The 18,190-nt window shown below is 33.9% G+C and overlaps 1 protein-coding gene across 4 annotated transcripts in view; it reads right to left on the reverse strand.

The window, feature by feature from the left end:
• Ptpn4 (protein tyrosine phosphatase non-receptor type 4) overlaps nucleotides 1-18,190 on the reverse strand; it is a 181,110-nt gene that overhangs the window by 48,056 nt on the left and 114,864 nt on the right. For 3 of the 4 annotated variants that reach the window (XM_063258935.1, XM_063258932.1, XM_063258933.1), the window contains 3 exons: nucleotides 16,924-16,992; nucleotides 10,778-10,903; nucleotides 7,888-8,046 (listed from right to left, as the gene is read on the reverse strand). In XM_063258935.1, the coding sequence (XP_063115005.1) occupies nucleotides 7,888-8,046; nucleotides 10,778-10,903; nucleotides 16,924-16,992 (354 nt within the window). The remainder of the gene's footprint in view (nucleotides 1-7,887; nucleotides 8,047-10,777; nucleotides 10,904-16,923; nucleotides 16,993-18,190) is intronic. The other variant, XM_063258934.1, reaches the window with a different exon arrangement.

The raw sequence follows: 18,190 nt of genomic DNA on the forward strand, positions 1-18,190 counted from the left end.
GCAGCAGCATTCACTGCATTTGCAATCAGACACAATAGAAAACTTCTACACTTGCTACAGAAAATGGGAAGAATGATGAGTTAATTAGGTTTGAAGAATGGGGGACTATCTTGAGGGAAATTAATCGTAATGTGTCTTTTACTGTAATGCAAATTTTTTTTTTGTCTTTTTCCTTTTTATCGGTACCGGGATCGAACTCAGGACTGCCTGCTTACAAGGCAGGCGCTTATGGCGCTGAGCTAAATTCCCAGCCCCTGTAACACAACTTTTAAATTAAAACATTTACCATACATTTTGATCATATCACACATATGGAAGTGATGCTACTCTATGAATAGAAACTTCAATCACAGATGTATATGAAACTAGGGCAGATCAAAATGGACATTCTTTGGTGAACCTCACAGATTTCCAAGTACTGGATAAAAAGTCTCTAAAACTTATCAAAACCCAGCAATCACTGGCACCACATATGATAAACAGTAGGGCTCTTCCCCTATAGAGGCTTAAGTCTAACCACGGAAACAAGGCAATTAGAAATTTTTTCTGGTTGGTTGTGCACAGAGTTGTCAAACTCAGGAAGCATTCTTCCTCAAATCCGAAGGGCTGTGGGAGGAGGTATCAATGTTGAGATCAGATGGAAACACAAGCAGAGCAACTTGCTGTTCTTAATCTGGTTATAGGCTAAACACATCACCAAAACAGAGCAGGACAAACTCAGGCCTGATCTACAATGAAATGTGTATGTAAGCCAAACCTTGTCAGCATGGAAATAACAGTAGCAATGCTCAATGACATGAGAGGAACAGTACTGACATGGAATTTTGCCAAAACTGTTAAATCTGTTTCTGGGGGTTAAAGATTAGGCACAGAGGTCATTTTACCGGACACTTCTAGTTAGAAATCATTGTGCTAGAATGGCAGTTGTAAATTTATGGGTGGTAGGCTGATTCTGGCCAACATATATTTGGCCCATTTATTGTTTTTGTAAAAACAATATGAATTAATAATAAAAATTACACATCAATTTGGATTTTTCAAAACGAAAAATCTAGAAGCACTGTAAAAAAAGGAAAGGAAGGTATAATTCTGCATTACCAGGTGGAGTAAGCCAAGGGTAGCAGGACAAGGCTACTCAACCTACATAAATCACTACCCTAGATTACTTGTCAGACCTTACTGAGTACTTGATAAGAAACACACAGATTGGGCGGAAAGACATGATATCAAGGGAGACCAAGTATATAGATGTCCGTTGGGTTTTAAACCAAATTCTAAAGAGACGAGGAATTCAGAGACAGAATAGTAGCAGAACTGGGGTTTAGGACACAGATCGCCTGACCTCTCATACTCTTATAAAACTTCCTTTTAAAAATACACACTGGCAGATTACCTAAGTATCCTGACTGCTCCTGACAGATTTATATGGGGAGGTTTTATACTCCATGTGTTCTCTTAGCAATCCTGGTAACATTTCCCCTTTTTATGGTTCCAATTTGTACAGCCAAACTCTATCCATACACACATATGCATAGTGTATGCACATACATCAAGAAGTAATCAAAGATGCCACAGAGATTCTTCAAATTTATGTAATGGGCAAAGGGTAAAAATCTCATTTCTACAGTACATTCCAAAATTATTAACTCAATTTTAAAGAGTAATTTTCTTCATATCTAAAATAGAGATGTCTGCATATATGCAGCTAATCTTACTATTTAAACAATTATCCAGAAGATGACTTTACTAGGTAAACCATGGATTATTATAAGAAATTTTTACACATTTAAAATAATGTCATGAACTAGACCACTTCTTTACAAGTATACTACTTCCTTGAACACCTACACATCTGTTAAGAATATCAGAGTGAAGAGGCTGTGAAAGAAATCTTACAAATGGAGACTACTGTCTGGCTTTATAGCTGGCAACTGAAAAAGATCAGCTATAAAGTTAAAAATGAAACCCCAAAATTATTTTAGTTACTTAAAGCAAACAAAATCAAACAAAAACTGTTTCTTGGTAGATAACAATATAAATTTGTCAAGAATATGGAGTCTTTTAAAACTTTTCTAAGATACACACCAGGATATCATGTCTCAACTACAATCTACTGTCTCCTGAGTCTCTATTAGGCATTTAACTTAATACTTTGCTTATAATAGACAAACAAACTTAAAACGTGAGTGTTTGACTTTTGGCTCATGTATACTGATACTGAGAGCATTTCAAAATAAATGTCATTTCAGACTGGTCACTAATAAAAGCTTAAGCTAATTTTAAAAAATGTATATTAATCCTCAGGCATAAGATTAATACAAATGAATAGAACTGGTAATGTCAAATCATTTTATCAGTAGGAATTTATTGCAGAATAGGGTTCCTAGACTTGAGATTGTTAGTTTCAAACAAATTCAAAGTCCCTAACCTTAGCTCCCAAATGCAAGTCATAAAGACTTGAGACAGAGATGAATGGCATCTATATAAGCATACTATAGCAACAGTAGTCTGAAGACCTATAATTAGTCTTGCTATCATGAATACAGCATCTAATATGGTGCATTCTCTTAGTCCTTAAGACTTGATTCTTCTTTACATTTCATTTCATTCTTTCATTTCCTTATCCTAGAGCAATGTTTATAATACATTACTAGATATGATCAAGATTGAGGTAGGAATTGGGGAAAGCTGAGTTTATAGAAAAAAGCAATGTCAGTAGTTGAGAGGAGGCAAAAGAAAAGCAAAACTGTGAAGTGTAAGCAAAAGCACTTGATGAGGTATGTCAAAAGCTGTGAGGACTTACTAGGAAAGACTAGAATGACCTCCAGGAAAGACTGACTCAGGGAAATGGACTTAACAATAGAGGGTTAGGAGGTCTGCATAAAATTTCTTGTGATTGAGACCTAAGGATAAAGTTAAAGATTTAAGGAATTTTTCTCTGTATTCAACAGACATTCTTCAAACATGTAGACAAACACATTGTTGATAATATACCTAAAAGCTGTCAGTGTAAATTAACTGAAGAAAGGTGTATAATTATTATATGCTAAGAGCAACCCTAAGGTAGATAGTGCTATCATCTGGTTTTTAACAGGTGAGGATACTGATATGTTCAGAGATAGATATAACAAGCCACCAAAAGTCATGGAATTTTATTTTTTATTTTATTTTTTTTTTTTTTTGTAGATTTACTCAGATATCTCTTTTTTTTTTTAAATTTTTTTTTTAATTTTATTTAAGGAGAAAAGAAAAAAAAGCAGAGAAAGGGTACAAGTTATACAGATTTGCAGAAAAAAAATGAACAGTAGGAAATTACTAGTTAATGGATTACATATTGTCATCTTAGAAATAATTGTTCAAGTCACAAAATTAAAGCTTGTAAAGTGGACATTCCATCAATGATACTGCAAACAGTTCTGTTCAATGATCCAATAAAACTCTGTGATATCATTTTCTATCTTATACACTTAAATATACATGCAGTTATATAGTACAGAGCACTTTCTTTTCCTCTCTTTTGTACAATGACTATTACACATTTTGGGTTTCATTGCTCCCATGGTTCTTATTACTTTTTTGGAAGAGAGTAAAACCAAATGTGACATAACAGAACAGAATCGGTCAAGTCAAAAGGGTGGACATAATAGATAATGTGAAAACATAATACAAGGTGATCAACAATGGTTACCATAATGCCTCCCGCTATCTCAAATAGAATTGCCTATATTGTTAGTTACAATACAATTGAACAAAACTGTAAAGAATAAAACCGAAAAAACCAAAACATTGGAGACATTGTAGGTCTTCAAAAATAGATAAAAGTCAATGAGAATGGGCGTTATAATGAATCTCATTATCTTCACAGCTGATGCCTAAATTTTCGAACCTGATACTATCTAGCAAAACAGAATGGGGGAACATCAGTTAAAAACCAGATGGTGAGAGTAATACAGGGCTTTAAATCGAGGTAATGGAAAGTCAAAGTGGGTTACTATAATATATCCTGCTATTTTTTTCCTTTAATTAAAAGGATAAAAATAAAAAAGTAAATAATGGAGTGGAGATTGAGATAAAAGAGGGCATAACAACGAAACAGCACAGATCAAAACATAACCATTTAAGCAGAATAGTGTTTCACCACCAGATAATCCTGACCTAAAAGTAGTTACCATATTATCTCTTTCCTTGAAATCCTTGAGTACAACTTCGTATACTGTAGCATTAAGTATATCAAAACAATGTAAAACCATTCAAGAGAATGACAGCATTACAGAGTATTTAGAATCGACTAACAGAAAATGAACAATGGTTTCTGTATAATCTCCTTGTCTTTAAAAGGTTTTTGCTTATACTATCATACATAATAAAATCCAGTAAGATACAACCTATTTGGACCATTGGAGACAGAAGGACAAAAGCTAGATGAGACTTCAAAACAAGATGATACTAAATCAGTATTACCTATTAAGATGTCATTTTCTCCAAAATAGCTGTTCCTATCATCCAATCTTCTCTGCCTCATTTCTGTTGAGCTCTTATTCTGTCAGTAGCTGTCAGTTTGTCTTCTTCACTTTGTTCTCTGCTCCATTCGTTGTGGCCTCCATTATTTCTGGATTCTTTGTATTTTTCTTTTTTTAGAATATCCTGCAATACTCTCTGTAGAGTTGAATTGGTGGTTGCAAATTCCCCCAGTTCCTCTTTATCCTGGAAGCACCTTGTTTTTCCATCAATTTCGAGGGACAGTTGTGCAGGATATCTCAATCTTGGCTGGAGATTATTATCTTTCAAAGCTTGAATTATTTCCCCCCAAGCTCTTCGTGATTTGATGGTTTGTGCAGAGAAATCTGCTGTAATTCTGATGGGTGCTCCCTTGTAAGTGGTCTGCTTCTTGTCTCTGACAGCTTTTAATATTCTGTTCTTGTATTGAATTTCTGGAATTTTTATTATTATATGCCTGGGTGTTGCTCTGTTTGGGTTGTAGGTAGCTGGGGTCCTGTATGCCTCATACATCTGAGTATCTTTACCTTTTGCTAAATTAGGAAAATTCTCCTGGATTATTTCTGTGAGTAGCTTTTGTAGTTCATTTGTTTGTGTCCCTACTTCTTCTTTTATGTTCTTAATCCTTAAGTTATGGCTCCTCTTATCATCTTCTTGTCTTTGTATTATTGCTGTTTGTTTCTTTGTTATTTTTAAGAAGTTTTTCATTTCATTCTCCCATATTACAATTCTGCCCTCCAGTTCAGATAGTCTGTCCTTAGTTTCTTTCAAGCTGTTATGCCAGTCTTCGATAGACTTCTTAGTTTCTTGGTAGTCCCTTTGAACCTGCTTCACGTATTCTATGCTTTCCCTGTTTTCTCCATCAAACACTTCTCCCCTCTTTTTCTGTTCTTCCATTCCACCATCTGTTTTTTCTTGGGTGGTGCTTAGTATTTCTCTAACTATTTTGCATACTTCTAGCTTCAGGTCGTTGATAACTTCATTCCTGAATTGGTCTATGAGGCTCTCTATATGGCGCCTTATGTGTAATGGTGCGGTGTCTGTTATTGCCTGTTTCTCAGAATTGGGGGCCGAGGAGCCTTTCTTGTTGCTGCCTCTTCCCATATTCTCTGTTCCTTATATATGCAAGCTTATATGAGAGGCCTAGCTTCTCTCTCTGTCAGCCACAGCCTGATCGAACCGCACCGGTTAGGTGTTTCCACTCACTGCTGCACACCAGGCAGCCTACGCGGGGGCCCGCCCCTCCCGGCCTCCGTCAGGCTCTGCGATCTGGGTTGGGCCAGCCTACGGGGTCCGCCGGCAGCGTCACGCAGGCCAGGCACTTTTCACCAATCCCGCCCGACAGGGGAATGTGTGGCTGGAGTCGCCAGCGCGCCCTGCTCCCGCAGGACTGCCCGGGCCCAGAAAGTCCGCTGGAGTCAAACTGTGGTGGAGTGTCAGTTTCTCTCACTCACCTCGCCACAAGTCAGAACATGCCTCCCTGCCTGTCCTGTTTTCGACTCCGTTCACAGACTCCCGTTCTCAGAGTTTCCGTGCGTCTCTCTCCTTGCCGAGCCGACGTAGAGGCAGCCAGCCAACGCGCGGCGGGAAACCCAAATGGCGTGGGGTTCAGCCTCAGCAGCGAGGCTTTTCTGTTCCTGTTTTAGCACCAGGACTGCATTCCAAGTTGGTTTCTCTCAGCCGAGTTCGTTCCTGAGTCAGCAGAGCATAACTCCACCTGCTTATGTCTCTTTAGTCCGCACCATACCTGGCTTCTGAGCCTAGTTTTCAGAGAGCCTCCGGTAGTTGCTGTTATCTGTCCGCCATGTTCTCCCGGAAGTTCAGTCATGGAATTTTAAGTTGTATAACTTTCAGAGCTTGTGTTCTCTGAACTATATTATATAGCTTCACCTCAAAGCAAATGATTACAAAAGGCAAGAGGAAAGTTACTTTAAATCACAGATTCCTAAACTTTTTGTAGCAAATGAAATGCACCTGAGAAACCAATTTATAAACTAAGATCAAAGTCTAGCAGCCCTCCTGTTTATCTGAGGCTGTAACAAAACTACTGGGAGCATATTCTGAAAATGACTATTTCAAGTCATTCTGAGGCTATGTTATAGTTCAATGGTAAAGCACAGCCTAGAGATTAATCCCCAGCACAGAAAATCAACCAACCACTACTCTATTTTGGGTACAAATGGTATTATTTTAAATTCCAACAGAAATAAATAAATTGTAACAGAAACTATGTTTTTGAGCAGAAAGCAAGACTAGTAGAGACTGGGGCTTTTATTTATCTACATTTAATTGATAATATTTTTAAGTTGAACGTTTCAATATATTTAAAATTAGTAATTTGCCTAAAATGATCCAAAGGATGAAGTGGGGGATGTAAACGGAGCTCAAAACATACACTGCAAATATAAGACCCAGTTTTTTCTATTATAATTGTGTTGTGACTAATCAATCCATCTGCCTTTATCACTCTAAGACTTTTTTTAAACCTGATTACATTTACATTTCTTTCTCCTTCTCAACAATTATGAATTTCCCTACCTAATTATGAATCTTGTAGGTATTATATCCCCCCCAGTTCTCCCACTTACACATGAACTGTATTGTATAATCCAATAAATTAAGACAGTGCATATTAGAGCAAAAATATGCAGATTGGGTATTAAATTGTTGGGGTATTAGTACTGAATTAAGAAATCAAATCTATGTATCACTCAGTTGCAATATGAGGAAGGAATACTTTAGCAATGAAATGTGTATGTTTTCTATGACTTACTTGGTGTGAGGACCTTGCCACCTCACTGCTGTGGTATTGGGGACTAAACTCAGGGTCTTTACACTAAGCTACCTGTTTTTTGCTGGAGACAATCTCTCACTATTTAGTTAAATTGTTAAATTGCCCAGTCTGGGCTTGAATTTGAGATCCTTCTTCCTCAGTACACCCAGAGTGCTGGGATTATGGGCATACACCATAATACCTATCATTTTACTTGTCCCGTGTTATTTAATTTTCTCAATGCTGTCCCTTTATTTATTTATTTATTTATTTATTTATTTATGGTACCAGTGATTGAACTCATGAGTTTGCGCCAGCCACACAGGCACTTATACCACTGAGCTAAAACTTATGACTCCTTTCCTTAAAAAATTTTAAGAAGTGCATAGCATGCACAAGATGGATTCCCTCTCAACAACTTGAAAAGAAATTTTAAGGAAACACTAGTTTTCACTAACTTACTCCTTGACCATAATGCTACAACATGTACACCAACTGAATGTATTTGAATGTAAGCCCCCAAAGGTAAAAGAATAGCCTGTGACTTGAGGAGAAAGGGGGAAAGGTGAGGCACCTAAAAACACAGAATTATGAAGCAAAATGATAAAAGATCTTACGGTGATGATTCCAAAACGATGCTATTAGCTTGTGTTGATGATGGAGATCTCTGACTCACAAAAACTTCACTTGGGGAAGTGTGAACTACGTGGTCTACCAGATGACCAACGGAACATGGTCGTAACCGGGTTCCCTCTTGTGTGAATGTAGAATTTCGACTAAATGAAAAGGAATAAAAACTAAGTAAGTATGTTTAAATTAATTCAACTTTTGCAAGTCTGTTAATTACATGACTGTATGAGAAAATGACTATGTACTTTAAAACCAGTTAGGCTGATGAAGCAGTCTGTGGTATAAACAGGGTGATATAAACAGAAAAAACAGAATGGGGAGTCAGAGTCAATAGAACTGTATTCAACTTTCTGCCTTAAGGATGTCACCCATTCACTCATCAACTATCTCTAATTTAGTTTCCAATTTTTAGTTACAATTCTATGTCATATTCAAAATTTATTAAGTTGATTAGAATAAATGATTTAGAAGTGTCTTCTAGCATTGATTCTCTTTTCTTTTTGTGGTACTGGGGAGTAAGCCAATGGCCTTCACACTGAGCTGTATCTTTAGTCCTTTTTTTTTTTTCATTTTTAGATGGTCTTGCTAAATCTCTAAATTGCCCTGACTGGGATCAAACTTGTGATCTTTCTGCCTCAGCCTCCCAAAGCACAGAGATTTCAGTTATGTATCACCATGTCTAGCTCCTCTTTAATTCTTAGAAAGGTTTTTTTTGTTTATGATAATTTTAAATCCTAAGAGTAGTCATTAGACATGTATTTCTTTATTTAAAAATGATGTCTATGTAACAATTATTGCTATTTAAATCACTAATTACAAGAACTATCTGAGCACTTACTATGCACTGGGCATTTTTCTAAGCATTTTACATATGTCACTTCACTTAATGCTCAAAATAATAAGAAACACATTGTTATTATAAATACAAATTTTGGAAGAAAAAAATGAGACGGAAATTAATCAACCAGGGCTCGAATGTATAGTGACTATGGGGTCCACTCTCATACTTCCCACACTTTACCTTCTCTTTAGAACCACAAAATTTTTTCAGGTCATCTCTAAAATTATTTTATTAACCAGAAAACATAATCAGAATTATTGCTAATTAATTACTTGAATTACTTGGCTAAAATTTCTTGTGTCTACTTAATTTGCTTGTAATTTAGATATAAAATGTTCTTCAATCATGTCATATGATAAAGATGGGCTTTTGGAAGGTGACTGAATAATGAGGGCACTAAAGTCATCAGTGAATAGTTAAATGTGCTGGTGAGGCTTGGTTGGCGGAGGTGGGTCACTTGAAATGTGTTCTGGAAGGGTGGTTCTTATCTCTGTACCATTTCTCTCTATTCTTCCACTCTCTGTTTCCAGCTATTGTGAGGTAGTCAGCTTTCATCTGTCATATCCCTCCGCGAAGATGTTTCTGCCTAAAAGCCAGCCAACTATAGACTGAATCCTCTGAAACCATGAGCTGAAATAAATCTTTCTTCCTTCCTTTAAATTTAGTATGTCAGGTATTTTGTTCTAGCAGTGGAAATACTAACTCATCACTACAAATGTTTAATGGTGCTGCAAAAAAATGGAGAAATGCTGGCTATGAAAGGAAGGAAAAAAAAAAAGAGTTCTGAAACTTCAAATAAACTGATGAGTCTTTGTATAATATATAGACAGTGTTAGAAAAATTATTTAGCATTCTGCAACTAGCAAGACAAAAACTACCAAATATTATATATTTTTTTTAATCGGTACCGGGGATCGAACTCATGACTGCCTGCTTGGAAGGCAAGCGCTTATGGCGCTGAGCTAAATCCCCAGCCCCAAATATAATTTTTTAAGCTGTAGGGAAAACACTTACATAATAAAGCTCTGTGAAGCAAATTGTTTGCACACATACTTTATGTCTAAAATACGTTTATTCTTCAGTTAACACCCATCAGTGACAGTTTAAGACCTAGCGCAAATTTATTAAATAGTGATGTATATAAAATATTTCTAAAGGAAAACAACTTCAGGAATTATATTCTCACCAAAATCCAAGTATTTTATAAATGAATCTTGTGTTAACAAAGTATGTTAATATGCTGACATATCTGTTTAGTATTATCTTAAATATAGTACACTTGCTTCTTAAGATATATAATCAACATCTTTGGAAGAAAGCTTTTTTTATTTTTTGGTACCAAGAATCAAACTCACAACCGTGTGCCTGCCAGGCAGGCACTGTGCTACTGTGCTACATTCCTGGCCCTAATCAACATCTTTGGATAGGACAAATTTATTAACTTATTATCTACACTAAAAGCACAGAATTTTCATGAGAAATACTAGTTTAATACTGAGTCACATAGTTCTTTTTAGCACAGCTATAGCTAAATTTAAGGGACTAGTGCTGCAAATCTCTTTTTCTAAATCACAGAAGTGGTATAGTCATGATTGGAAAGTCATGATAGGAAATGCGTTTTTTAAGTAAGAGAAAATCACAATCATTTGTAAGCATCTTCAAACAAATATGCTCCTAGAAAATTCTGCTGGGAAACAATATGGAAAAGATTATGTAAATAACAACTAGCATGAGATTTAAAGTTCACTAATCTCTCGATTTGTTTGCTAGGACCTAATCTTTACTTGTGAAAGGCAATTGTAAGGAAGTGAGGGTCCTTGTTTATTGCTCTACTCCCTCATTTCCCAAGACTATTCCATGCCACTATTTCAATGAATAGCAAGTAAAGAAGAAATAATACTCGAGCAATCAAAATTATATTTCATCAGAATAGTTAGATTTTTACATATTTTGATCATCACACCATAGAAATATAGAGCCAATTATTTAGACATTAGCAAAATAAAGACCTGATATTGTATTTGGTTTTTACTTACTGATTAGGAGTTCCAGGTGGAGACCTTGATGGAAGGCTTTGTGTTTCTAACCTGTCATCAGATATTGAATTTCTACTTACTACTTCCCAATCCATTAATTTCCGTGCCAATGGCTTACTGGGGGATCTGCAGAAATATTTAAATAATATGTGATGTTTTCATTTTTATTCCCCAAACTACAAATCCAAAAATGTGTTTTGATTAGTCATAGTCTAGACAGTCAATTACATTAATATTATAATAATCCACAAGTTAATTCATTTAGATGTTATTTACCAAATATTCTAAAAAGGGACATTTGCTTTACATGAAGAAGAAAGAACAGACAAGCCAGGAAGAATAGAGAATAGAAAAGTAAAGTAACAGAATAAAAAAAGAAAACAAAGAAAAAAAAGGTAGTAGACTGTTACCAAATGTTTTCTGAGATCTTATCAATATTATAGATATTACCCATGTTTTATATTAGGGTATCTGTAACTGTACGTATCATGAGACGTGTTAAACAATTCCTACTACTGTATCTTCCAAATGTCCTTAAATCTTGAATGACTTTCTCAATGAGGACAGGTCAAAAATGACAATTATGCTTATTATATTTTATTTATAATTGTTTTCATCTTTAAATATAGAAGGTCAATGGAATATTTTTCCTTTTGTTTTAAAAAACATTTTAGAAGGTTAACTATTCTAACTTGTGGGGGAACAAACATGTTTTATTCCCTATAAATATTATGTCTTTTATAATGAGAACTAAGTGATCTTTTATAGAAAAAAATCTTGATAATAATCTAGACAGATTGGTCTATATAAAAATCACAAGTCTTTAGAATTTTAGGATGGTTAACACCTAAAGTCTTTTTACATGTAAATTCAGACAAATACTGACTAAAATTCATTGAAAATATATGGCATCTATTTAAATAGCTTTTGACATGCAAAGTCAGTATGATACTAACAAAATGAATTAAACTACTTATATAAAATATACAGTAAATCATCTATCATTATTTCTGTAATAAATTTACTAAAATACATAAAATTGTTATGTTCAATTATAAATGCTTAAGATATAGATTCTATTATCTTACTACAAAAACTGGATCATAAAAATTTAAGCAAAATTTTAAAATCAAGGCTATTTTTAGTTAAAGCTCATAGGATCCATAAGTTTTTATTATGCTAGTTTTGATTTACTTTTAGGTTTTTCAGTAATAAAAAAAGAATTGCTTAGTTCTACATTTTTTACCATAGCCACATTTATTAAAGTTGGCCATCACTTTTCCCTCTCATCATATACTGTTGATAATTTTGATAATACACTGTTGATAATAAAAACCTCTTGACTAAATAAAAACTTTTTCAAGCAAAGAACAAATTCAATATTAAGCCAGTCAACTGCATTTAAACAATGAGCTCATTATAAACTAAAATTCTAATGTCATAAAGTTTGCAATTGTACTTTTAGCTTTAAATTGCCTTTCAAATATGTTAAACACATAAAAAAAGAATAAGCTGACCTAAAAAGCATAATGGTGACCAAAAAATACTCTAGAAAGTATTGTGAACATTACATACTGTTCATTATTAACATTACATACATTAGGAGGATTAAAATGAGTAGAGATCCAACCCTAAATCCTAATTCTGGCCTGCCATTGACAAATTAAATTACTCTAAGTTTACTAATACAGCATCATTCTGTGCTCCTCTTTATGTACTGAATTTCATGATTTATGAGTTCTAAATTTTCAATGTAATGTTTTAGCCTATTAATTTTACTAAATCATGAATAACAATTATGAATACAAACCACAAAATGATATCCCAGAGTTTCACAGCCTTACATATTTTTTTACCTGATGACATTTCCTTGTTGGCTACTTTTATTTTACTTATTATAATTTTGAAACATATTTAATTTGTTTTAATCTAGTCTTTCTGATTTCTTTTTTTTTAAGCAAGGTTCTGCTATGTTGTCTAGGCTGGCCTTGAACTCATAATCCTCCTGCTGCAGTCACCCAAGTAGCTGGGATTATAGACGTATGCCACTGCACTAGGCAATTCCGACTAGTGATGTAGTTATTGACCAAGGTGGGGGGGGAGACATCGACTCATTTCTTTTTCCATAAGTACTTAAAGTTGAAGGAATTTTCCAGAAGTACTTAAATTTGAAGGAATTTAAGCATGAATATCTCCCACTGAGTTTAAATTACAGATTTTTTTTTACTTGAAAACAATTCAGCATACCATTTCGTCTCACCTCTTCACATTGCAGTGTAAATACTGACAGTAACAAAATGAAAACCTTATATATTCGATTATTAAAATAAAATCTTAAACTTACCATGACTTACCGTTTATTGATGGTTTTTATATCAGTGCTAATCCTTAAGGTTTATAAACTGTTCTTTCCCCATATATTAAGACTACTGAATACAAGCTATAAGACAGTTTACTAGCTACAGATTAAGAGATCATCTACTTTCATTTTCTAAGAGAAGAAAATAAATTTATAAAAAAGAAAAAAATAATCTAGAATACTTAAGCTAGCATAACTGGTTGGAACACTTTCTTCTTGTTAATGGACTAAACATGGTTGGAAATTCTTTGAATTTAAAACTAAATTTCAAGTATTTTATTTTATTAACAGTTTTAACCTCAGAGACCCACCCACTCAAACTTGCTGTCTATGCTTCCTGTTGAGTGTGGAAATTTCAAAGAAAAAAATACCACACTGCAGTTTGTTTGCAATGTGGTAAATTTATTTTCTGACCATGGCACCTTATTTTTCTATACTATAAGGACGCTGTTTTTCTCTTTTCTTAAAAATTACGACATGATAACTGAAAAAGTATGAAAGCAATTCAGAGTTGATATTTTAAAAATGAGTAAAAGGTTAACTTTATCACTGCTATAAAAATCTTGTAAGTTTAAGGAGAAATATTTTCTATCTAATTATATTACCAAGTAAAATGTGAAAGAAGACAAGCATTCTAGATTCTTTAATACTTTACCAAAATAACTAAAATTGCTAAAACCATTAGAGAATTTTGCTAGAATTTGCAACACAAGATACTAATCTATGAGAAAAGCAATCCCAGAAAGGCTTAAGAAAGAGAGATCATTACAACAGCCTAATATCAAAATCTCTGATGATGGCTCACTTTAAGTAGAGTTAACACAAAGGCAAAAAAACTGAAGGAATATAAGGAGTCTTACCATATTGGAATTCTAGATTTACTATTTATCAAATAAAGCAAAATTTTATAAAATAAGCTGATCAACTTCACATGTTAATAATATATAAAACAAACCATTAAGATGCAGATATAACAGCATATTTCAAAAATTTGATATGATCAGAAATATTAAAACAATATATAAAAATATTTATATGGATTGGCAATAATAACATGTAAGTACCACTATGATTATATACAACTAGTCACCACATTACTATTTTTAACAAATATTAAGTAATAACAAAGTGAAGTTTGTTAAGAAGCAAGGAAAAGTTGTAATATATTGTTATGGTGCAATTACAGCACTAAGAAACAGAATACTTTGATTTTAAAAAGTACTGAAATATGTATTACAAATATGTTAATGTCATGTACTAAGAACTAGAACAAATCAGGAATCAAAGGTTTCTCTCAAAAAATGGGTTAGAGCAGCTAGGGATGTAGTACAGTGTGAGAGCCCTAAGTTCAACTCCCAGTATAATACTGAGAAGGAAAAATAAACTAGAACAAATACATTTTAAATTAGAACAAAGTTGAGAGGAAGTAAGTTATGTCTCAAGAGAAATTAAAAAGACAACAACTTCATGTTAACATTTACTGTACACTTATCATTAAACAGGCTTTTAGCAATTCTAACTGGGAAAAAAAAAGATATCTAACACTGTAAAGAGAAGATCTTAAGTGATTTCAGTAGTCACTAGTGATTTCAGCACTAGTATAAGCATTTCTGAGTTGACTCTCTCCCTCCCTTTATAAACAAGCCACTACTGTGCCACAGATTTAAGATAATCTTCCCTTATAAATCTATAAACCAGATATACTGATTTCAAAATTTTTGAAGGAATGCTGAAATAAATTCTATCATTCAAATTCAAGTAAATTTATCAGAGTAAAATGCTATAGCCCTAACCTGCTGAATCCTTCCCACATCAAGGGATTTTTATAGACTTCTATTGAGTAATTATTCATATACAAATCCAAATGGAGGCAACTTCAGAACAAAGAGGGAAAAGGGAAGTAAATTTTATTATTTAAATACTAAAAACCATGTTTCAATAATTTTTTTTTCAAGTGCCCTTACTTCCAAGAAGCTCACACTGTTATTTACTTTGACAAGCAAGGAGGACATATCATTATGACAGCTTCAAGTGATCTGAACAACTCCCAGATAGGAACAAAGCAAGAATAAATGATACAAAGAGGAATCCTGCAGTTAAATCTATGCATTATGATAAAAAAGTGTAGAAACCTGTGTGAACTTATTGCCATTGTAAATAATAGACTTTTCAACATCAAAGAAAATGTGCATAATATGCTAAGTGATAAAAGTCAGCAACATTAAAAAAACAATTTTGAAACAAATATATATAGACATATAAATATGAGCATATGCTCAGAAAAATATTAAATAAATACCTAAATTTTTAAAGTGGCTGTCATGGGATGACAATTTTTCTTCATTATTTGACACTTCTGAAGTTCTAAACTATTAACAATCCATTACTCATATTACTAGACAAATAAGTTATTCTCACATTGGGAAGGAATTTTAAAAACAAAACAAGCAAGCAAACAAAAAACCCACCAAAACACAAAACTCCTTTTCCTCCAGAAACACAAAACAGGAAGGACTTTAGGAGGAAGACTAACAGCAAAGTTTAGGTCCCTTGCCCCTTTCTTTTCTTCCTTTTGGTAGTACCAGGGGCCTTGCACAGGCTAGGAAAGTGCCCCACCATAGGGCTACATCAACAGTCCCTAACAGTAATTTTTTTTTTAAGGGCAGAAATATCTATTGAGAGGAAGAAAGCTTCTGTCTGAGAGAGACAGAAAAGGTGCTGAGTGGGTTGCCTAAGATTCTGCCTTTTCTAGGCATTTTTATAGAGGTGAGGCAGGCCTAAGAAGGGGGAAAACAGGGAACTAGCAGGGCAGATGGGTATGAGGTGGGACAGAGTTATGGTCAGTCAACCAATCAGATTAGTTGTTCAGGTAAAACTGAACAAATTAGGGACAAATGGGGAAGCCAGTAATGCAGCAAGCATTCTTTGGGATCAGTGACTCTTCCTGTAGGAGTTTGGGATGGTGACTCCTGACTTGACTTCTCAAGGTGATTCATATCTAATCCCTAATGTTTATACTTTAGGATGTGGTTGCATTTCCTAACAGTGAAATTTAAGCAAAATAAAATCAAAGGCAAAAATTCTTTGGTTCTAAATTCTCCAGTCTCTAACAGTAGCAGACAGCAAGCACATAACTCTAAGGAAACTCCTGTATCTAATATACCTCTACCTGATTGGTCATCAATTAGATATCCTCAACTGTCTTCTGTACACTCCCTTCCAGTGTCAGTGTTGTAGTTCAGGTGTTCATGACTTTTACTTGAATTGCTGTAGTGATCTTATTCACCTGAGCCCAGTCTTTATTTACTAATCTATTCTCTAGCCTCATAAAACTAGTTAAATCTTTCTAAAATGTGTCAATTCATTTCTTAAAAAGCATACTGGCTCTCACATACCCTAAAAAAAGGAAGGTAATAAATAGCAAACCAAAAGCAATTTAACTGTTGCATAATAATATGATTTAGATAAACATGTAGACAGGTTGGATAGCATATGAAATTTTTCAAAATGTTTCTTAAAAAATCTTTTTAAATGGCATCCATTTTCCAATAAAATGTTACATTAATAATGACACCTGATATAGCCTACTAAAACTACAACATGTGACATATGACTGTTTATATATTTTAAAAAACAATAAATTAAGCAATCTTATTTATCATTTCAATATAATTTATTTTGCAATCAAGAAGAACTATTATGTGATAATTCTGCAATAACGCAGAGAAAGTTTTTAATAATATTAATCCCTTTTAAAAATGTATACTCTGAAACAGATTTCACTTACCTTGCAAATATCCTGTCTTTATTTGCCTTTTCTTTGCCATACTGAACTGATTGGACTTCAGTTCTCCCACTGAAATACAAAAATATACATAGTATTTTAAAAGAGTAAGATGGGAGAACACACAACATGATTATGTTAGAATTTTGGAAGAGATAGGGCATTTCTTGTACAAAAGGAAGGAGGTGAGAGGAGCTGGACATGGTAGCATGACTATAACCCTAGCACCCAGAGGCTGAGGCAGGATTTACATGTTCAAGACCAGTTTAGATCACAGATTAAGACCCTATCTGCAAGAGGGGAAAAAAGGGAAGCAGATTAAAAGGGAAAAATGGGAGCACATTCCAGCTCTACCTACACAGACGAAGCTTAATTATATTTTTTCTGTAGACATTTCATTGTTTGATACTTCTACACTGAGAACAAGTAAAAGAAAAATAATTTTTTTTTTTTTTTTTTTTTTTTTTTTTTTTGGTGTACCGGGGATTGAACTCAAGACCTTGCACTTGCCAGGCAGGCATTTATGCCACTGAGCTAAATCCCCAGCCCCAAGAAAAATAATTTTGCATAAGAAAAATTCCTCCTGTGTTATGTCCTACAAAGATACTTTTTTCTAGAGCCAGAGCTAGATGCCACTTCCTCCCAAACATTAGCTAAGTCTTGTACTTAGCTAGTATCTACTATTTTTAATGCAAGGGCTAAAACATGAGGGATCTTAAAAAAAAAATGTACTTTCTTTGGAATCTTCTTTTTCTCTTCATGATTACAGGTTTGCAGACTGGTTACATGAAAAGGAATTAGGGGCATTGGGTTGGGTAAAGCCTTTCTAACAGCTGTGTAATAATTTTCCTCAATTAAATCAGCTTGAAAAAACTTTGCTCTTCTCTAAGTTCTGATAATTTTCTAATGGAGTAAATTCAAATAAAACATTATTACTCAAAAGGTGTGAAAACAAGTTGAATTTCACAAAAAGAAGCAATTAAAAAACTAACAGCAAAAAGGTTTATATTGTATACTGTTCATAACTTAAGTCTTCAGGATTTCATATTGTTAGAACAAAATATAAAACCATACCACACTCAGGACAATAAATTCTGCCAATAGGATACTTATTTTTTGAGCAATGAGAATGTACCAGTTGTTCCCCTCCCAAGCTCCTCAGCAATTCAAGCAATGTAGTTAAGAACAAGAACAAAGCCTTATCCCTAAGAATTTATCATCCATATAAACAAGTAAATATTTTGAAATTCCTTGTGTGTACACATTGAAA

The sequence above is a fragment of the Cavia porcellus genome, unplaced genomic scaffold, assembly GCF_034190915.1.
Source record: "Cavia porcellus strain 051 isolate PalLab524CR breed Dunkin Hartley unplaced genomic scaffold, mCavPor4.1 scaffold_12, whole genome shotgun sequence".
In the NCBI taxonomy this organism is placed as follows: domain Eukaryota; kingdom Metazoa; phylum Chordata; class Mammalia; order Rodentia; family Caviidae; genus Cavia; species Cavia porcellus.